The sequence below is a fragment of the Felis catus genome, chromosome A2 (genome assembly GCF_018350175.1).
Source record: "Felis catus isolate Fca126 chromosome A2, F.catus_Fca126_mat1.0, whole genome shotgun sequence".
Classification (NCBI taxonomy): Eukaryota; Metazoa; Chordata; class Mammalia; order Carnivora; family Felidae; genus Felis; species Felis catus.
Genome location: NC_058369.1, coordinates 23,393,151 through 23,415,698, shown reverse-complemented (window position 1 = coordinate 23,415,698; position 22,548 = coordinate 23,393,151). Strand labels below are relative to the sequence as shown.

General features: G+C 42.8%; 1 protein-coding gene across 3 annotated transcripts in view; it reads right to left on the bottom strand.

Moving 5' to 3' along the window:
• The window catches only part of CACNA2D3 (calcium voltage-gated channel auxiliary subunit alpha2delta 3), an 897,621-nt gene that overhangs the window by 33,362 nt on the left and 841,711 nt on the right, over positions 1–22,548 (bottom strand). For 2 of the 3 annotated variants that reach the window (XM_023249840.2, XM_023249841.2), the window contains 3 exons: positions 7,517–7,629; positions 7,215–7,297; positions 4,562–4,977 (listed from right to left, as the gene is read on the bottom strand). In XM_023249840.2, the coding sequence (XP_023105608.1) occupies positions 4,885–4,977; positions 7,215–7,297; positions 7,517–7,629 (289 nt within the window). In that variant the 3' untranslated portion in view covers positions 4,562–4,884. Of the gene's footprint in view, positions 1–4,561; positions 4,978–7,214; positions 7,298–7,516; positions 7,630–22,548 lie in introns of those variants that run through there. The other variant, XM_045051588.1, reaches the window with a different exon arrangement.

The following is a 22,548-nucleotide window of genomic DNA, read 5'->3' as shown; positions in this document are numbered from 1 at the left end:
CCTGACGCTTCTCCACACACATGCCTGCAGGCCGCAGGGATATTTCGAACTCACCGCACTGCGATAGCTTCAGAAACTGTCAGCGGCGATACCGTAAGTCAGGGGGCTGACAAACCATGGCCCACGTGTCAGATCCAGCCTTCCACCTGTATTGCACAGTTTGCAGGCTAACAGCGGTGTTTACGTTTCCCAAATGTTTGGGAAAAACTCAAAAGAAGAAGAATATTTTGTGGCATGTGGAAATAGAGGAAATTCAAATTTCAGTGTCCTTAAAGAAAGTTCTGTTGAAACACGGGCTCTGAGGTGCTACAGTGGCAGAGTTGAAGAGTTGCCACAGGGACGATATGGCCCGCAAAGCCTGAGGTATTTACTCTGGCCCTCTGCAGGGAAAGCTTGCTGACCCATGGTTAAGCCATTCTGCATTACCCGAATGTGTACGTGAGTACAGACTACTGTGTTTTGAATGCAGAAAAAAAAAGGCAGCCGTGGTGTCTTGTTACCATATGCTCTTTGTAATCATAGTTAACAAAAATTTCGCTCCACCGGTGCAAATTGCCTTTATGTGTCCAAATGCTGCTGAATTATAATCTCCCAAAGTAGAAAGCATTGCCATCTTGACTTACTACCTATCTGAGGGGGCTGGGGTCTGCCGCCGTGGAGACCTATGGTACACAGGATTGGTACCTATGTATATGGTGCGTGGTATGGCCATGGTTAAGGGCAAAGGGCATGGAGTAAGGCGCTGCCTCGTACTGGCTCTCGCACCTTTAAGTAACTTGCTTGTTGAGCCTCAGTTTCCTCATCAGGAAATGGGAACAGTAGCAGGTGCACAAAACGATGATGACAAGCGCTCCGCATAGTACCTTGTAAATAGGAGGCTTTGACAGATGTGGGTGGTTTATTTACGCATGGTGCAGCTACTTCCTGGGCGTCCCTGAAGTTGAGGAGTAATTCCAAGCATCGGAAATACTGCCATGGACAGGCCAGGCCTCCCTCACAGGGTGTGGGAGGGGAATCTGACAGTAAACAGGACCGTGTCAGCTCTCGTGAGTGTCAGGCCATAAACGAAAGAGAGGCGAATGGACGGTGAGTAGGTGTTGCCGGGTGTTCACTGGAAGACCGCTGGGGTCTGGATGGCAAGGAGGATCCTGCATCTGAGCTTTGTGAGAGGTGACATAGCAGGCTTGCTACTGAATTGAGTCTACAGTGTAGCATCTCACACTATGTAAGGGATTCCTGACATTGGTGGGGCCAACATCCACAATTCTGATGCCACACAGGGATCCAGAAGGAGTCTATTAATTTGTAAAGACAAAACCCCGTGACTGCTAAAAGATTAGAGCAGGGTTTCTCCGCTTGAGCCCTACTGAGACACCCGAGCAATTCTTCGTTGTGGAGGCTCTTTTGGTCTTTGCAGCACGTTTAACGGCATCCTTGGCTCTACCCACTCGATGCCAGCAGCACCTTCCCTTGCCTTAAATTTTGACGAGCACACAATGTCTCCAGACATTGCCAAACATCCCCTGGGGACAAAGTCGTCCAGGGTTCGTAATCACTGGCTTAGGGGAAATGATGGCTGCGAAGCCCCCAGCAGGAATTACGGTTGCTGCAGCTGGACACACGTGGCTGTCATTTACTGGAAACGTGCCCTTGTCTCTCCCCAGCACACGTGCACCAATTGGGAGCGTCTTCACAAAGCTCCCAGACTGCAAATGCTACAAACACCCCTCAAGTGTCTGTCAGATTATTCCAGCCTCCAATATTGATAATCACTAAAATTGTGCTCTTCTGGGGCGCCTGGGTGGCTCAGTCGGTTGGGTGCCCGACTTCGGCTCAGGTCATGATCTCACAGCTCATGGGTTTGAGCCCCACGTCGGGCTCCCTGCTGACAGCTCACGGCCTGGAGCTTACTTTGGATTCTGTGTCTCCCTCTCTCTCTGCTCCTCCCCTGCTCACACTCTGTCTCTCTCCCTCTCTCAAAAATAAACATTAAACAATTTTTAAAAATTAAAAAAAAAACCTGTGCTCTTCTGTCTATAATATTTTACTACAGTCTCTTATAACATGACAAATGGTATTATCCTCTGTAGTGCAGTACTGTTTATAATTTAAGTAAGAATGCTACATTATTAGAGTACTACGTTGTTCCTAAACCTGTGTTCTTGTCTGTGCTGTGTTTTACTATTCTACCCTCAATGTATATTGTAAGCATTCTACTATATTTTTATTAGTTTTATCTATTCTATAAATATATTTTGTATGTAATTATATATGTATATCCATGAATATACATATGAAAACTTTCTACCTTTTTGTAAGAATATTGCTACCGTGTTACACTATAATTTGTAATAGGTGCCTTCTAAATCTGTTACCAATTACAGGCGACTCCTGAACAACATGGGTTTGAACTGTGCAGGCCTGCTTATATACTGATTTTTTTTAAATAAATACTGTACATAACTGTGAATGTATTTTCTCTTCCTTGTGATTTTCTAATAACATTTTTTCTTTTTTTTCTTTAAAAAATTTTTTTAACATTTATTTGTTATTAAGAGACAGAGAGACAGAGCATGAGTATGGAAGGGGCAGAGAGAGGAGGAGACACAGAATCTGAAGCAGGCTCCAGGCTCTGAGCTGTCCGCACAGAGCCTGATGTGGGGCTCGAACTCACAAACCGCGAGATCATGACCTGAGCTGAAGTCGGATGCTTAACCGACTGAGCCACCCAGGTGCCCCAAAACATTTTTTCTTTAGCTTATTATAAGAATGCAGTTTATAATACATATAACATACAAAATATGTGTCAATCAACTGTTTATGTTATCATTAAGGCTCCCAGTCAATAGTAGGCTATTAGTAGTTAAGGTTTGGGGGAGTTAAAAAGGGGTTGGTGCCCCTAACTCCCATGTTGTTCAAGGGTCAGCCATATACTGAATGTCACAGCCTATAATTTCAGTAACTAGTTGTAAGAAAGGAAGGCATGAGGAGGAAAGTCACTTTCCCAAGGTCATAATACTATATAACTCTATTGTTGTTGAGATGAGACTCTGAGTGACGGGCTGAGAAGGAACAAGCAGATAAGAGAGTCTCTAAGGAGTTTGGTTTGAGAAGCTGAGTCAGTCAGAAGGAAAGAGGTTGGTGGAGGAGGATTGAGATTTCTGCTCTGGACATGTTATGTTGGAGAAAACAGATATACAAATAGATAAATGGAGTGGCCAGTCGCCTGGAGTCACTGAGGGAACTGACAATCTGAGGCACAAGGTGGGTGGTTCATTCACATGAAGGTGATGCCTGATGATGCCATAAGCCAAGAGTGTGACCCAACTATGCCATCTTCATGTCACTAAAAATGATGCCACGCCATTGCTGAGAACAAGGAGTGAATTTATAGATAGTGAATAGTGAATACACAGGGAGTGAAATTATAAATGTTTATTGGACACTATTTTGTATCATTAGCATTCAGCTACGGGCATTATTATATATTCGATCTACTGTTGCCAGTTCTTTAGAAATATAAAGGAGAATGGTGGGTCATGTCATGTTCTTGTTTATAAAAAATACACTATGGTTGTTTAGTGTACATAGAATGCATTTTGATACTTGTGAGGGCAACCTATGAATTTATTCATACACTTAGTGCACAGAAGTGAATAATATCAATGACCACGGTGGTTGTAATACTAGATAGCCCCATAGTTGTTGACATTTTGACAGTCAACATGTTATAGTATTGTTACACTGTCAACAATATGGGAGGCATTAGAGTTTCAGGAAATAGAGCAACGTAGTATTATTTTTCCTATAAATACTGGCATCATTTCAGGAGAAGGCAGGATAATCACATCAGTTTTTCTACAATATCAACAGAATAATGTGGGCTTTTTTTTTTTAAAGCTCAAGTGGCATTCTCCCCATGACTTTTAGATGTCTGTCTCATAAAATAAGGCATTCTCGATTCTAGTGAGGCATGGAAATTATTCCACTTTATTTGGTAACCACGATCCGGTGGAATCTGTTTTCTTTGGTTCAGGATCCAGTGTTTTAGGAATGCCTTACACGTCTGGGTAGTTTCACATCTTGTAATATTTGAGATCTAATTTCATCCCTTGTTTATGGGGAAAAAGCCAGAAGCCAAATGCTCAAGCAGAAGTTTGAGAGTCATTTGTAGTCATTGTTCTCTTCCTCCATCAAATCTTTTCAGAATGAATTCCTCGCATTTATGACTTTATTCCTCTTCCCACATAGTTCAACACTCGAGTATCTTGGGAGCTCGTGTTCCCATCCAAATTATGATTTCTACTGAAGTTTAGTTCAAAAAAAAAATTATTCAGGGCTCTTTGTAATAAACGCTTCCCATGAAGATGATAGTTTGGTTTACTTCTGTAAACATTTTTATAACTGCGAGTGAAGCACCTAAACAATTGTTAAATATTTGTCTAGAATCTGCTTCAGAGCAAAGTCTCTGCCAATAACCGCCCTTTCCCGGTATCTGGAATGGGTGACTTTTCCATGAGGTTCTGTCTGTATTCTCAGCAAGAAAGCAAAACTCAGAAAATTATGATTTTAATATACTTTATTTAAAAAGTACACAGTTTTAAATTGGTTTCAATGGGTTTCAAGCAGAAGGGACACTGCCCACTTGCAGCCCCATTTCTGATGAAGAAAGGTGATTATCATGTAGCAAACTCACATTTGCATGACTGGCAAAGTAAAAAGATAACTTTTTTTTTTGTCAACAGATCTTTAGGAGTTTATATCACGCACAGTTTAAAATCATGAGATGCTGATGGTTGGACTATATTTCATGTCTCCTATGTCGCACCATATTTTGGTTCACAGTTTATCCATAATTTAGCATGCCAAGAGAACATCTCAGTGTCACCTTGAAAAGAGCATCAAGAGCAGAGGGAAGACGACAAGGACCATCTTGGCCTGCAGGCTCGGTGCACCCCCACACTCCCTTGCATTCTCCTACAGGGAAAGGCAGGGTCGGTTAGAGCGAGATGGATTCCAAGACGCCTTCAATTTTCTGAGCTACATCGAGTCCCCAGACCTCTCCCCGCACTCTCCAATGTAGGAATCAAGTCTTTTGGAAAGTAGATAACACAAAGAAATGGACTTGTCTAAATTTCATCAAGTTTGTGATAAGAATCTCTGATTTCAGTTGTCACTGCCTAAATGTTCAAACTTACTCTGTGCGTATTATTACACAGAACATTCAAGAGGCAAAGGGCTGGTGGTGGAGCTGTCTGTTGTGATCGAATTAGAACAGCCGAATGTTGCCCTTCTAATGTCTTCCTGTCAGAATGTAAGTAAAGCTTGACATCCAAGGGGCCTGATCATTTCAGCACCAGCTGTAAGAGGTTTTGTGGGCCTTCTTTCTTTATATGTGGGGAAAGGAGGGCTTCGTTTTATAAAGATGAAATCACATTACGTAATCCTTTCTGCAGCAGGCTTTTTATCCACGGGTTGATGGCAACTCTTCTAACTCCATTTTTCTAGCTCTATTTTATTATCAATGGGCATTCATTATCTTCTCTGTTCTCTGTTGGTATGAACAGTGCTGAGTGCAGGTCACTACCAGTCCATGGTCCAGGCCTGGGCCCCTGCCTATGGTAAAGATGCCCAGGAGTGTGAGTGCAGGGCGAGGGGTATTCTTGCCTTTCATGACTGTAGCCGGATATTTCGTCATCACCTGTCCGTTCTGATCACCCAGTGACTTTTAGCTTTCATGCCCTTGGCTTCCTTTTATATGTACTTGTTTGACTTTTCAATTTTAAAAATTTCTTTAATGATTTGGCTTATAAATGATTTTCTAAGTTGTATAAATTGGCTATTAACTGTAAATTCTCTTTTTCCATAAAAAATTGTAATTTTTATATAATTAGATAAATTCTGTTTTTCTTTCACAGCTGTCTGGTCTTGGATAGGAAGATTTCTCCAATTCCTAACATTTCTTGTGAGACTATTATTTTACCATTTAAATCTAATGTGTATTTTCCGCTTTGAATTGAACCTTGGTTATATCTAAGAATTTCTATTCTGTCGTACTGACCTCATCTTATTAGGTTTAGAAACTTAGAGAAAAAAATACTAATTTTTGAATACTTACATCTATTTACCGGAGAAAATTATCTCATTAACCACAGAAGATTTCTACTTTAGTGATTTTGGTTGTCTACATAGACAGTCCTGGTTTTAACTGAAGTGACTTTAGGGTTTGGGGACTATTAGTTTTATTTGAATTTTATATAAAGATTTTTTTTATTTGAATTTTATCACTGAGTTTTACCAAAGACCTTTCCAGCATATATCTGTATAATATGTTGCTAGTGAATTCTCCTTTGAACACAGAAGCAAACATTCTCAGTCAATTCCAAGTTTTATTGGTCCTATATTGACTTTAACATCATTTGCTAGGACTTGGAGAGTTTAGGAAAGATGAAAATTATTTGCTATTTAAAGGTGGACTTAAAGCCAGTCCATTGGCTTTGGTGGCATTTTTAAAAATAGAGATTTTCCCAGTATCCCTATAATAATAATTGGTCTAGGCTAGCTTTCCATTTCTCAAAGTGGGGTGGAGTTAATTTTTAAATTTCTATTATTTCTGCTAGACCAGAAAGGGTTTTTTTTTTTTGCCTATGGCACTTTGGAGGGTATTCCTTTTTCAGGTTCACCTTTCTCGGTGCTAAGTTTAATTTTCTTGTGATCGTCACTTCTGGTGTCAATGGAGGGCCTTTGTAGTTGTGCCTCCATGTGGTGGTTATCATCCCCCCACAGAAACCGTGACTCTTAATCTGGTATCAGTATTGCCATTTCTGCTTTATATGAATTTCTCATCAATAAAAGGCTGTCTAAAAGTAAGCAGGGGAAAATAATCTGAACTGCAATTTGAAATAAGTAAACCAAGATGGTCAGAGCCATGTTGCGTGTAACAGCGTGAAGAGAGAGAACTACGGTACGTTCGTAATAGGGAAGAGAGTAAAGAGGCTTTGAAATATGAATACGGATACAATAAGACCCTTAAGCACAGACTAAATAAGAAGGCACTGAAGGGCTGAAAGTAAAGTACCATTAGCCTTCCTTTGATTTGCCTGAAAGGATTGTTTCTTCACAAGTAAACTTCTTAACTAGAGCTCTTTGCCAATTGTGAGATTCTCATGGTGAACGTGGTAGAAAAAGAGAACAGGAAGGTCTCTCAGACTTACCTCAGGATGGAAGCCATGACAAGACTCGGGACGCCTTCTGATCTTCTGGGCCTTTAAACGTTCACACTTAAGGGATTCGTTATGTTGACTGTAGTTAAGGCATATTGCTAAGATGTCATCACTTTCCCTTACTCTGCATTTTGAAGGTCAAACCTTGGCACTGCACTCCCTTCATGACTCCTCTCTTTCCAACAGTGGAATGGCTGTCATTTCCCCCTAATATTTCTCCCCTAGGTTTCCTTCCCGTAGATTCCCCTCCCTGGCTTCAGCAGCAGTAGCTGGACCTACACACAAAAGGATATACCTGATTTCAATGGGGGCCATGGTGATGGGGGTCACGGACTCACACAGGCAGCTGCTGTCCACCACCACCATGAACAGATTGCTGCTTGGGATTTGCTGGATGACAAAGGACCTGTTGGAACATGAAGCACAGACAGTGGGTGGTCATTTACCGTCCATCAAATTAAGAATCCTGAGGAAAACTCCCCTGGGGAGCTAACTACTATAATATTTTAGAAAACAGTTTTCAGAGACTGCCTTACTACTAAGGTTGCCTCCTTCCACAAGGTTCTTCACGGTTAAATACCAAGCTTCATTAAGAAGACAACAGTGCAGGAAGTGTAAGAAGACAACCTATGGCTATGGTGACACAGAGGTCATAAAACTCACCCTGGGAAGACTGGAATGTTGTATGTGCACAACAGGAGAGTCAGAGTTGGCTAAATCATCTCAATTTCCAAGGCCTAAAGGCTTGGGCTTTTCCAAGCCTTGCTTCCTTCTCCCAGTTTGCACCTGAAGTTCCCAAAAGGATGAAGAGAATATCCTAGACCCTTCCTGCACTGCTTTGCACAATGTCTGCCCAAAATAGAGGTACGATACTGGCATGAGATGGATGCTGGTTGTTGGAGAGTTCCACAGTTCTGGGGCCACGTGTGCCAGTGCTCAGGCTGTGGAGCAGCTTTGACATTGGGTCCATCAGTACAGCTACTCCAACGGAAGTAAGCCCAATGGCACCTCCTCTCTCATCATCCAACACAGTGAAATGACAAAGTAACGCCACTGTAAAAACACTCCTGGAACAACAAATGCTACTGGCTCTGTGGAGGAACAAATTAGCAAACAAAATCCCATATTCCTCCAGAGCAAACAGAGTAGCTAAATATTTAGCTACAAGCCTAGAACTCCCATCGTATAATTTTTCATGACATTTCACTAAGTTAAGTTCAGTCAGATGAAATAGACTGTAACATAACAACATAGTCAATTTCCCCATAAGTTTTTACCTCCATTCATCTTTCTCTCAACAAATTTGTTCTATTCTCATCACGGTTTACTAAAATCATGTAATGAAAAAGAATCCTCTGTTTTGTGGGAAACTATAATGAGGAGAAAGGACTACCTTTTCATTTTACCCAATACCACTTCATATGTTGAATTATCCAAGAATGCCTTGGAGATTATAACACAACCCGTTTCTTGTCTACAAATGCCTTCACCTGTTTATCTAATATCCTGAAATTATGGTTATTGTTTTTCTTTCTCCATAGGAAGGAACAAGACATGACTTTCCTCAAAGATGCTTCCTCCATGCCTACACCATACTCTGGAACATGAACTCTCTGCCCTCCCACACTCTCCACAACTCTGTCTGGCTTGAGAAAAAAGTTTGACTTTGCTGTCTCATTAAGGCTTTAAAATTGTTGGCTTTACCTTCCCCTTTTAGCACTGGGTACCTTCTCACCACTGCAATGACACTGCCCTAGCAGGTGGCCTCTTTATAATGGATTATGCCTATAAGAATAAATATAACCTACCTCAGATGGTGCTCATCAGAAAACCAAAGATTTCCATGTTGGGGGCAGGCTAATAGAGTCTAAATGACCAATCAAAACCAAGATCATACAACTCTTTAAAGAACAAATGATTGACTAGAATACTAACCCAAATGAATCTACCAGATGGCAAATAAAGGAAAAAGAGATTTAAAAAAAGCTCCACAGGAAGAGAATATTTCCCCATTAAAGAAAAAATTGACTTTTCTTTTATTAAAAGGGGCCATTCAAGCATGAGTGAAACTTTAGATCATCAAAGATACAGACCAATCCTAAAAGCTTCTCTAGGAAGAAATTACTTAAAGAATGAGAATAACACCAACTTCTCAATGGGGGACTTTAGATGAACAAAACAGAGCAACATACTTAAAGTTTTGAGGGAATGGAAAAAAGAAAAATAAAAGGTATGTCAGAGTCCAGAGGAAAATAGATTCTAACTAACTTGAGATACAGGTAGAAAATTGTGTTTTAAAATTTAGGGATAATTACTGAAAAGAAACTAAAGAATGCAAATCTGATTAATCCAAGATAGCATGGTAAATAACACACACACACACACACACACACACACACACACACACACACACACACCACCGCCAGTATAAGATTATTACCAATCACAATAAATGTCTGTCGGTTAGATTCACTTATCAAAAAAGCAGAGACTCAAAAACATTAATTTAAAAAAAAGGCAGAGACTCTTAAGCTGAGTTTGCCAGAACATCAGCATTATGTAGTCTATAGCAGATACTCCTGAAACAGAATGACACAGGAAGACGTGAGGATACACCAGAAAAATACTAATGACAAAATAGAGGGACAGGTTTAGTAAGATTCTCCTACAAATATTCAGAGGGAAAAATCTTTAAGATGTAATAAAGAAATAGTTCATATTGAAAAACAGTATAACAGTATAACAAGATAGGACATGAACGTTTACGATCAGAGTGTACAGATTCACAGAAAGGCCGCAAGTGATTGATGAATATATGATCTATTAAAAAATGGAGTGAAGAGGGGCGCCTGGGTGGCACAGTCGGTTAAGTGTCCGACTTCAGCCAGGTCACAATCTTGCGGTCCGTGAGTTCGAGCCCCACGTCAGGCTCTGGGCTGATGGCTCAGAGCCTGGAGCCTGCTTCCGATTCTGTGTCTCCCTCTCTCTCTGCCCCCCCCCATTCATGCTCTATCTCTCTCTGTCCCAAAAATAAATAAACATTGAAAAAAAAATTAAAAAAAAAATGGAGTGAAGACTCTTCAGATCTAAGCAACAGAATATATAAGCTAATTTCAAATACAGGGAACTACAACACAGTCCAAAGAGCTGAAAGCACCAATTACATGTTCTTTTCTCTTTTTAAAAAAATTTTTTCTAATGTTTACTTATTTTTAAGAGAGAGAGAGAGTGCACGCAAGTGGGGGACGGGCAGAGAGAGAGAGGGAGACACAGAACCTGAAGAGGCTCCAGGCTCTGAGCTGTCAGCACAGAGCCCGACGTGGGGCTCGAACTCACAAGCCGTGAGATCATGACCTGAGCTGAAGTTGGATGCTTAACCGACTGAGCCACCCAGGAGCCCCCATATTCTTCTCTTAGGGTAAAAATACAATCAGAAATTAATAGCAAAAAATATATAAACAGTGGAAATTAAAAATAAAATTAAAAACAACATTCCATTAATCCTTGAGAATTTAAGAACAGCCCAGACTCAAATCTGTGCAGTATGACCTTAGATATTTTGTTTATTGGGAGGGGGGAGGAAGTTTGCCAACAAATGAACTAAGGTTTTGGATGGAGAAGCTGGAAAAAATACGAACACAAGCCTGCACCTGTGCCCCTACACTTGGTATTCCCTCTGGTACCCTGGGTTGAATACTGATGCCTCTCTCCTAAGCCAGCTCTCAGGCTTCTCCAAGGATGGGGCTGATGGAAGGGAAGAGAGGTGGTCATTGCATAGTTACCTTTGACTACCTGCCATTCCCTTCAGTTCACAAACATGCTGTCACATCTCTCACCTCAGGAAAAACAAAACTCTCCCTTGACCTCACCAGTGCCCTATTTCTCCCTCCCCTTTTATAGCACAGTCCTGAAAAGAATTCTCCAGAATCTGGCCACTCCCCTGAATTCCTCCATTCACTGCAATTCTTCTGTAGTCCTTACCATTCGACTGAATGGGTCTTGTGAAGGACCCATGACCTCACCACCTTTCTTTTCCCGCTCCAGTGCCTCTGCTTCCTCCTTCCTTGCTTACTGTCCGCCCCTCACCACGGACTGCAGTTTCCTTGGTAGGGAGGCTGCATCTGCCCATCCCCCACCCTTAGAGACTTCCCCCAGCGCCCAGCACTGGGACTGAGCAGATTCTCAGCAAAGATTTGTTGACTCAGTGACAAAAGGAATTTGTGAAGATAAAAGCAGAAGAATAAATGCAAATAAAACTGTGAAGATAACTGAAAGACCCAAATTCTGGTTTAAAAGAACACTGACATAAATCAGCCTTTGGCACAAAAGAAAGAAGTCACAAAGTCACATTAAAACCCAAAAGATCCAGAGGCATTTAAGCATTTTAAGTGACTATTATGTATACCACTGTAAACAATTTGAAAACTTAGAGCAAACACACCTTTGGGGATAAAGTATAAATTATCAACATTTGGCTAAGCTGTAAAAACATAAGCAGACCGACTGCCATGAAAAAAACCCTGAAATGTTCATTGAGAATCTACCCACAAGTGCATACGACCAAATCACCCACAGAACGGATATCAGTGTGTTCATAGAAAACCCATGTGAACCCACTGACCAACTAGTAGAAGAAAAGAACTCAGCAAGCTGACCAGTTACATAATTAGCATATAAAACCACAGCCTATCCCTGACACAGGCAGTAACCAATGAAAAAAACATTTCTGAAATAAAGAACCATTGAGTATATCAATAATGACTATGAAATGCCTAAGAATAAATCTAGTAAATGACTTCTTTATTAAGAAAATGATCATTTTTACTGAACATAAGAAGACAAACTGAGGGGCACCTGGGTGGCTCAGTCCACTAAGCATCCAACTCTTGATTTTGGCTCAGGTCATGATCTCACACTTTGTGCGATCGAGCCCCATGTTGGGCTCCGTGCTGACAGCACGGAGCCTGCTTGGGATTCTTTCTCTTCCTCTCTCTGCCCCTCCCCTACTCACTCTCTCAAAAATATAAATATAAACATTAAAAAAAAAGACAAACTAAGAATTGGAAGGAAGTACAATGGTTGTGGAAAGGAACACATATATGAAAGATGTCATTTCTCTTTCAACGGACCTTTTAATTCAAGCAAAGGAATTCAAAGGGATTCCTACTGGGACTGTCGGTGGTGTTTGAAGTAATGACCCTAAGATTCATTCAGAAGAGTAAATATAAAGAACAGTCTGGACAATCATATAAACTTGAGTTTTAGAAAAAGGGAAGCAAAGCCAAGGTGCATGCCCTAACCAGTATCAAAACCCACGAGAGGATTTACAGAAGAGGAAACACAGTTGGCAACACAGCTGGACAACTGATACATAAAAAGGGGTTCGATCTCACTCAAAATGAGAGAGCATAGAAGTTACAGTGAGACTAAAGTAACGGAATGCACTTTCCACTAGTGGATTGGCAAAAATTGAATCTATGGTCACGTCATGACGGAGTCTGAAGAAGTGAACATCCTTCTATACTGCCGGTGGGAAAGTGAACTTCTACAGCCGTGAGGAGAAAATTTGTTATTACTGCAGTGGACATGAAGTAGAGCTCACTTCTTCAGTACTTTTACTTCTCAGTAACAGCCACTCTTGTGCTGGAACCAACAAGTCATGTGTAAAGATGCTCTTGGTAACATTGTTCATTGAGAAGAGAAAACCGTGAAACCCACCTCAAAGTCCATCAACAGAGGGAGGATTAAGTAAGAAGCAGTGTGTCCGATCTGTGGTCTACTTGGCACCAGAAGAAAGGGAAAAGGAGATTGTTTATTGCTGTGAAAGAATATCCCCAAACACAGTAAGTGGGGAAACAATGTTGCAAAACTATAACAAAGTGTGGATATTTAAGAATATTTAGAAATATTCATTTAAGAGTATTTACTTCTGCTACAGAGAACAAGAAAAAATAAGTGGGGTGGATCAGATGTATCCAATGTGCCAGTGGTAGCAGATCAGTAAGCAATCCATGATTCCAGGTAGTCACAGAAAGAACAAATGGACGAAACAAGTAGACCCTTGTGAGTTGAACGCAAAGAGAACAGTACATATGAAGCGTCCTCCTAGCAATATGAAGAAATGAAAGTACCAAATGAAATGAAATATTTGTAAGACATAAACTATGTCACCTCCAGAATGGACAGTTCTCATTTATGGCATCCTTAGATCAACCCACTGGCAACTCCCATTCTCTGCCTGAGCCACGCAGACAAGAGTCATGGCGGCTCGGCGGTTGGAAGCAAGCTGCAGACCCGCTCTCTCTCCGATGAAGCGAGCAGGTACTGGTCCGAGTCACCTTCTGTCTGCTGAGCCCCTATCCTCACCCTCCAGTCTGGCCCTCCTACCATGTCATCTATGGGAGAGAGAGCGAGGGCAGTGGTGAGAGGAGGGGAGGAGGGGAAGAGACTAACAGGGGTAACCGTCAAAGCAAATGAACTTAATCTCTAACGTTAAAGTTCTTTAGAAGGAGCCCGTGTTCCTGTAGTCTTAAAACATTTATAAAACAGGACATTATGTGAAGGGCAGAGTATTGACACTTTTGTTCTACAAAGGAGAAGACTGGGACTCAGAGAGGGTAAGCAAACTCTTACTGAAGCTGTGTGAATGAGACCTGCTTGTGCCCATTTGGAGATGGGGGAACAGGAGGCTGGATAACTTCCTGGATCAACAGGGGCAGACTGCAAGCCTCGGGGCCGGGCCCATGGTGGGCCCCAGGAGGCGGCACACCTCTTGTCTTGTATAGGGACTCTTAGTGCTCAAACTCCTTGAAGGCAGACCGAGTGACGACTCACTTAATGACAAGGGTAAGATACTGGTTTTAGCACACTTCCCCTCTTAGTAAAAGGCTCCCCAAGCATTCTCCATGAAGTCCCATGGCAAACTTCTCTTTTTCCCCCAAATGCTAGATGATTCAAAGCCCTGCATGCAGCTATCCTGAAGCGGGGGAAACAACCCCCTACAAAGGATTTGCCAGCGGAAAGATTAACTGCTTTTCCATATTTTAAAGACTTACTGTCTGCTTATTAACATGGTGCTTCGGAGGGGTCTGGGCAATGTTAGCTGTACATTTATGTGCACAACGTGTATTTATGGCCCAGGGTGCAGGGTTGAACTTCATAAAACACACCTCCATCCAGCTGGGCCCAGCAGCCAGACTGACATCATTGTGCAGGGGAACTGTGGCCTGGTGGGTTTGCTTGGGGGCCAAAAAAGGCAGCAGGGAAATGCCTCAACAGAGAATCACAATGGCGGTTTCTAAGCAGGGATAGGTCAAACTGCGTGAAATAAATTAGGTCCTCCAGGGAAAGAGGAGGGGAGAGGGAGGCAATTTTGATGTGTCCATTGCCGGAACTGAAATAACGCAGTCCTCCCTTTTCCACTGGCTATACACTGAGAAGGACTAGCGGGGAAAAATGATGTGATTTCAAGACAGCTTCCCCTGGCAAGAGAGACTATTAGCTGCATGCTGTCCACTAAGAGGGGCTCTGCTGACCACATGAGGAAAGCGACCTTGCAGCTTCCCTAATGCTCTCCCCGGACAAACACGCGTAATGGGAAGGGCTCAGGGATAAAATACCCAGAGGACCCACAATGCACATTTGGAGAACTTGGTCGGCTTGTCTTTTATTAATTGGGTACAAAACTGTAGCTTGACAAATAGTTGGGGCAGGATAGACTATTTTTTTTTAATTTTTTTAATGTTTATTTATTTTTGAGAGAGTGAGAGAGAGAGAGGACAGAGAGGAATCCAAAGCAGATTCCAGGCTCCAAGCTGTCAGCAAAGAGCCTGACGTGGGGCTCAAACTCATGAACCGCGAGATCATGACCTGAGCTGAAGTTGGTCGCTTAACCGACTGAGCCACCCAGGTGCCCCCAGGATAGACTCTTTAAAAAAAAATTATTTTTTTAATAAAAGTTTTTTTAACATTTATTCATTTTTGAGAGACAGAGACAGACAGAGTGTGAGTGGGGGAGGGGTAGAGAGAGAGGAAGACACAGAATCTGAAACAGGCTCCAGGCTCTGAGCTGTCAGCACAGGACCCGACACGGGGCTCGAACTCATGGGCTGCAAGACCATGACCTGAGCTGACTTGGGACGCTTAACTGAGCCACCCAGGCACGCCTAAAAAAACATTTTGAAGTCTTTCACCCTTTATAGATTTTCACCATTGATACAATTCCCAGATTTTATCCTGACATGAAATAAAAGACAAAAGTCACAGGGGATTCTCAGTCACAGTACTATTCTCCAGATGGCCTGGGTACACAATTGTGGCTCTCCAACGGGATCTTACTCTCGTTAGGGGTAGGACGATGCCTATCCTCCCCCAATGTACCCCAAAATGCCCTAAGTGACCTAGGCCCGTAACTTGTGGAGAGCAAACATTTGGTGACTGTTTAAATTCAAACCAGAGATTAAATATTGAGGATGTGTTCCAGTAGAACTCCAGAGCCCTGCTATGGAACAGCATGGGGAGGGGCGGGGGAGCACCAGCACCTGCTCATGCTCAACCCAAGGGAGGTAAAACAATGAAGAGCAGCGCCTCACCTGCTCACCCCCAAAAGTGTCAGGACTTAATAGAAATGTGAAACAGTTCCCTCCTTCCATCCTTCCTTCGTTGGCTTGGTTTTCCACCCTGCTATGTTGAATTCCTGCTTTCTCATCTCTAAATGATATCTTGTACAGACTCCATAACACTCTGACCATTTTAGGTTAGTACAATTAGGCCAGTCTAGTTAACTGCTCTAATTTCACTCATAGTTCGAAGCTCTACACTATTCTTCCTTCAAGCTTCTAGGTTCTAGCCTCTTCAATAGTTGGGGTGGGAAAACAGAGCAGTAAAGAGGCAGCATCTTCTATTTACCAGGCTGCCGGGCAACCATCTCACCACGGCTTGTTTTTTTACAACACAGCCTAGCCTTTGGTGTCCTCTGTGCATCCCAGCATCCAAATGTTGGCTCTCTTGTGAGGTTATGATGGATTCTTCAGAGGACCAACAGCTCCTCAACATGCCCCAAAGGGCCCACCCATGCAGCTCCTACCACCAGCAATTACTGCCAAACTTCTTGCCTTGTGAGGACCTCCTCTGAAGAGCAACCATCTTGTTGGGTTTAAGCAAGATGACAGCTACTTTCCACACTGCCCACCTGACCCTTGGGAAACACTATCTTTGCTGGCCCAGACATAGGCCACTTCAGAGCTGCCCCTTCGCCAACCCTCACCCTTTCCCTCCAGGTCTCTCCCTGTTCAGACAGACACAAGGATATATTAGTACATCTATCACCTAGAAGACATTTGACCAGTGCTGGACTCGCCCTTCTTCAGGCACCCCCAAAATATAGAAGAGTCTCTTGGAGCATCCCCCCACCCCCCACTGCCCATCTGACTCCCAGCAGGAAACAGCGCCCCCTAGAGCCCACTTTCCATGAACCTGATCTCTTATTAGGCCCCTCATCAGTGCTCACATGGCAGACCAAGGCAGGCCAGCTGTCTGCCCTCAAATGGGCTTGGAGGTGGGGAGTGGGGGCAGGATTTCCAACTCTAGCGCCAGCGAAAAGGCTGTTCTCTTTAGAACCTGCGGTGCCTAGTGTCACTTCGTCCTCACCTCAACCTGGGGCTACAAGGAAACCCCCACTTGATATCCTGTTCATATCCCCCATAAATCTATTCCTGGGAGACACCTTGCATGGAGATGGAAAAAAGCCAGTGCTGTGGGATATGTTCTGTAGGTGCCCAAAAGACACTGAACAAAAATCTTGTCCCTGAAAACAATCTTTAAGAAAACAGGAACAGGCACTTGATTGAGAACCAAATTTAGCATCAGGTTCAGGACAAACTGCCCGGAGCTGTCTAATTAGAGTTGGAAGAAGGCATGGAAGCTCACGGTCCCTCCATTATTCATCCTTGTTCTGACAGTGCCAGCCTATGCAATTAAGCCAGACAGAAGAGGGCTGATTCAATGTTGGAACAAGGGGAGGATTCACAGGTACCTAAATGTCACCTCTGCTCCCAATTCCAGTAATTCTTGCCCCTTTCCCCCCAGATCTCTTAATAGTACCACCATCTATCGAGTCACTCAAACCAGAGATCTTGACATAATTCTCAGCATATTCCTCTTTGAACATCGCCATGGGCTCATTTGACCCTCTCAAGCCCACCCTCCCCCCCGCTGCCCTCCCGGGGGAGCATGTGTAGTCATGCAAGGACGTATATTCAGAAGGGCTTGTCACTTAGGGTTTACTACTCTGCAGTACTATCTTGAAATTTATTTCATCTTTACATTTATGTTCTTTACTTCTCCAAGTAGGACATAGCACCTCAGTCCAGTGATTAGTGTAAGAGAGAACCCACCAGCCACTGGGCTGCGCACCCCAGAGTAACAGGGTCAGGACCTGGGGGTGCCTATGAGGGTCTGCGCTTGACCAGTCAGAATCCATGTGTCTAAAGGGAGCACAAGATCAGACAGCAAATAAATAGTATCCTGGCAGGTCAAGAGAGAACACAGGAAGCAGGAAAATGTCTTACCTTTTAGGTACCTTTAATGACACTTTTTTCCTGCTTTTTGAAGAAGCAGCCCACATTTTCATTTTGTACTGGGCCCTGCAAATTCTGTAGCTGGCCCTCCCAATCTGCATCATTTGTAGCACACCTCCTAACCGGCTTCCCTGCCATCAGCCCCTTTCCATTCTTAAGGTGACAGTGCTTCCCAAATGCAAGGCTGACCACACCATCCCCCTGTCTATACTAACCGTCCACGGCTCCCTTAGCATCTACCCAATGGTCTGCACAGGAGGGAAGCAAACAAGACCCAGTATGATCAAGGCTGGCCCTCCCTCCAGCCTGATAGGTCTAAGCCAACCTTCTTTCCCAACATCCAAACATGCTCCCTACCCTGGGCCCTTGACTGCTTCATGCTTCTCCCTCAGGGCTGAGACCCAGACGGAGAGCGTAAGAATCACCCAGGGAGCTTCCTGTTTTGTTTTTTTCAACTGATGCCTGGGCCACACCTAAAACATATTCTATTAGAAGCCTGGATGTAGGGCCAAGGCATGTATATATTTTTAAAGCTACCTAAGTGATTCCAGTGTGTTGCCAAGGCTGAGACCCAACTACTGATCAAAAGGAGTGCTCCTCAAACCTTAGGTACTTAAGAAATGACCGGAGGATCTTGTTGAAATGCAGATTCTATTCTGGGGCTCTAGAGCCAGGTCAATGATTCGCCCTTTCTCACCTGCTTCCAGGTAGTGCTGATGCTGCTGGCTCAGGAACCAGCAAGGCTCTGAGTGCTGCAGCCACCTTTTCCCCACCCTTGGAGAACCCCATTTCAGTTCTAAAAGGCTTACTGAATGTTGCCTCCTCCATGAAGAACCCCCTCTCTTAGCGAAGCACGCCCTCCATGCTCCTATAGCATACTGTAGATACCTATAGCATCCGTGTAAGACACATACACTTCTACACACATGTGGAATGAGATGCTCAGAGCCATTTTAACCCCCTGGTGCCACCAACTGGAAAAGGAGAGAAGGATAGACGCTTTCCTCTAGGCTACATTTGGAATGGTTTGAAAACTGTAAGCTATGGAACTTGTAGAAAATTCTTTTTTGGTAACCCAGGGAAATACATGGAAGTTAACCTCTAGAGCAGCTAAAAATGAGGTTCAAGAGGCCTGTGTGGGTATCAGATAGGAGGCACAGGACACACACATTAAGAAGCCAGGAACAAACAAAAACCTTTTTTCTAGTATGAGCTCAAATCAAAAGTCAGAAAGACAAACGCTTCAAATGTTAGGAGTTGATTGGCCACTTGTCTGTTACTCCCCCTCGGGCCCCTTGATACAGCTTATTCTAGGGCTGGTGGCAGTAGAGATGAACTTACTCAACAATACAATACCGTGAGTAAGCCAACTAGTGTCTCTTCTCCTTTCTTCTTTCCTCCCTCTCTCTCTAGCTCCTCCCCTCTCTCATCCCCTTCCTTTGTCCCTCTAGATGGCCAGACAAGGAGCTATCTTATTTTTTAATTCAGGGGATTTTGTCTATTAGACTTCCAAGGACAAGACACAGACTTTTGCTTTCCATGCATCAGCTCAGTATTAAAGTTCACTGAATAATGATGGAAAAATAGTCAAAGATAAAAATATAATCCAAAGTAGCACAGGTTCCCTAGCAAATGACTTGTACAGAATATAGTATGAGGTTTAAGCAGCCCAGAATGGTTTATTCTAAGGATTCTGCAAGAGCCAAGCCTCCTTGCTTCTGATTGATTTCAGAAAAGAGGGCCCTGCCTAAGTGCTCTAAAGCAGTCTTCTTTGATATCTAATCTCCCTTCTTTTGATACCAATATCCTACTCTGTTCAGGAATCCACCCTTCCTTCAGGCAGCCCAGGTGCTTCTGAAGAACTAGCCCTGCCCAGGCATGTTACCTGAACCTAAGCTGATTGGTACAACTCCTTCCCCTGAAGAAAGTGACTGGTTCAGAGATGGGCATTGGACCTGTTATTCTAATCAGACTGAAACCCAGTATGCTTATCTCTATTCCCAATACACAAAGGAGCCACTGATAGCTTTTCTTTGCCCATGGATCCAAGTGTCTGCTGGAAAATTTAAAGAGAAAACCCAAGTCTTGGTGACTAACCTTTGGGAAACTACAGTAAGCCTTACCCGAGGCTGCATCTCAACTTTTCACTTTATGGTTTCAGCTTGCTTGAGTTGAGCCTTCTTTTATTTGTAGTAAAAGAATACTAGGTGATGCACACCTAAATTCCTTACGATGCTCAACATGCTGCCTGATCAAACTGTAACTGGAAAATTCAGGCTTTTGGGAGTCAAGCCCTAGAAGCCATCAGTTTGGTTCCCACCAAACGTACCTTGGATGGCCTTCTAGGAACCAGACTGGTCAGGCTTCTCTTGCTCCATTTCACTAGCAAAAGAAACGTGCTACGTTTTCATAGTTAAGAGCTGAGATTAAATGGAGCAAGCATGCTGTCTTTGTTATACTTACTTATTCAAAAATGTATACAATGAACACATTATGGCATTCCACTTGTGACTTGCTGATGAGGACAGCACACAAAAAGCCTGAGGGGTGCTTTGTCTACAAGGCACAGTGTCCCGTGGAGATAATTATTATATTGCAGACAGATGAGTCAAAGAGAGCCATGACAATGACTTCCACTCATCCTCAGAACCACCAAGGATCCGTTGAGATTTTTGGTGCCAACCCAGAGCCTGTAAATAACTTCAGCAGCAAATTCTTTGGCATTATCAGCCCAAGGCAGGTGGCAAGGAAGGGTATTTTGTGTCTGAAAAATGGGTGAGAGAGCCCCATAGAATAAAAAGAAAGAGGGGCCCCAGTTTTCTCATACTAGAAGAGAATTTCAAAAGAGCTAACAACAAGAGAAATTTTCAAACGTTGGCTATTTTTTTTTTGTTGTACTAAGGTCTTCCATAAATCCTCTTAATTATGACATGAACCATTTTCTTCTAATCCCTTAAGAAGAGTAAGGAATTTATTAAATATCTTCACTGCAACTATTAGTGTCTTTTGTTCCAAATAATGAGAGTAAGAGCTAACATGTATAGAGGGCTTGCCTTGTGCCAAGCACTTTCTCAAGCGGTTCCCCTTTAATCTTGATACCTACCCAGAGAGTTACCATCTTCATTTATTCAAGCTTTGAGACGTTACACATTTCCAAGTATAAAACCAATCAAGTATCAAAGTATCGAACCTCTGTTTTAAACCCTACAGTATGACTACTCACCAACACCATCATCCTTCCTACCATCCCAGTCATCACCATCTACTGCATACCTACTGTGTGCAGTGTGTGAAGGTCTTTTACTGAAAACTAACTACAGAACAACTCCATGAGCCATCCAGGTGATGTTATTCCTAATATCAAAAAGGCACCCGAGGCTTACAGACCTTCAGAAGTTTGGACCCATAGTGGTTTAAGAGAGCACAGGTAATAGGCTTCAGAGCCATGGCCAGGATTTAAGCTGTCAGACTCCACAGACTGCCATCCACCCACCGAACATCAAAATTTCCTGTGGAAAATGTTTGGACACAATTCACCGATAAACTAAGAGCAGAGACTTTGTCCTTAAACCTTCAGGGGCCAACTGAACTTTCCCTCGGACTCAACATTTATAATTTTCCATTCCCTAGCTCCACACTGTCTTCCACAATCCCCCTGTGAACTGCCATGTTCATTTAGCAAAATACAGCAGCAGCTGTATGAACCATCATCCTCATGAACCATCAGGAGGCCCAAACAGACTCAAAAGAATAAAGCATTCACTGGGGAATTAAATATCTAATTTTAAGTAATCTGACAAAGTCAGACCTGGACCAACAATACTTGCTTTCTAAAAGACTGGACATCTTGCACTACATGAAAAAAGCACTTTGTCCAGCATACTATGTTGAGGGCAAGAAAATAAATAGGCTAACTATGAGGCTAGTTTTGCACAGGGGAAAAGAAGGACTGGAAGGAAATATAGCACTCTTTAAATCTCCTTACCCCCAGTTTACAGATGAGGAAACTAGGTAGCTTCCCTGAAATTATTAGGCTAATCAGATCTGGAGCTGGGATTCCAATCCAGGCCACCTGGCTTATTTCTGAGTGGTGAGATTACGTGTGATTTTACTTTATTCTCTATGCATTTCTCTATTGTTTAGTTTTCTACAATGAGTAGGAATTGCATTTTAATAAGAACTAAGAACCGTGAATAACTTTCTATGTTTTAGACTACAGACACACATATTTGGAAAACTAAGTCTCTGTGATCAGCACTTTGCTTTACAATCTCAACAGTGAACCACGAGAAATAATAAAAATCGGAGTGGTATTCCTCCAAAAGCATTCATTGAAAGAACATGGAAGCACCTCCTTAGTTTATAATCTTGCTGTTCTACTCCATGTACCCAATGTGTATTCTTGGGGTGAGTCCCATCAAGGAAGCCTCTCTGAGTCCCTCTATCATATCAGCTTTAAAACTACTTGGGTCTATAGGTGGAGATGAATTCATTTCTACTGATTGAAATAAAGGCTGCATCCATGTCTATCTACTCTGATTCTAAGCCTTCTGAATTCTATATCATGTGGCTTTGAATCAATGTCCCAGGGACAGAGTGAGACAAACCAGGTAGCGTGCTATATTTTCTGATCTAACTTCTGAATTCAATGCTTCTAATAATTCCCACGTCTATTCAACAGCCCCTTATCACAAAATAGCAAGATTTTCATTTTGAAGAGTACAAATACTGAGGTGGGGACCTACAGG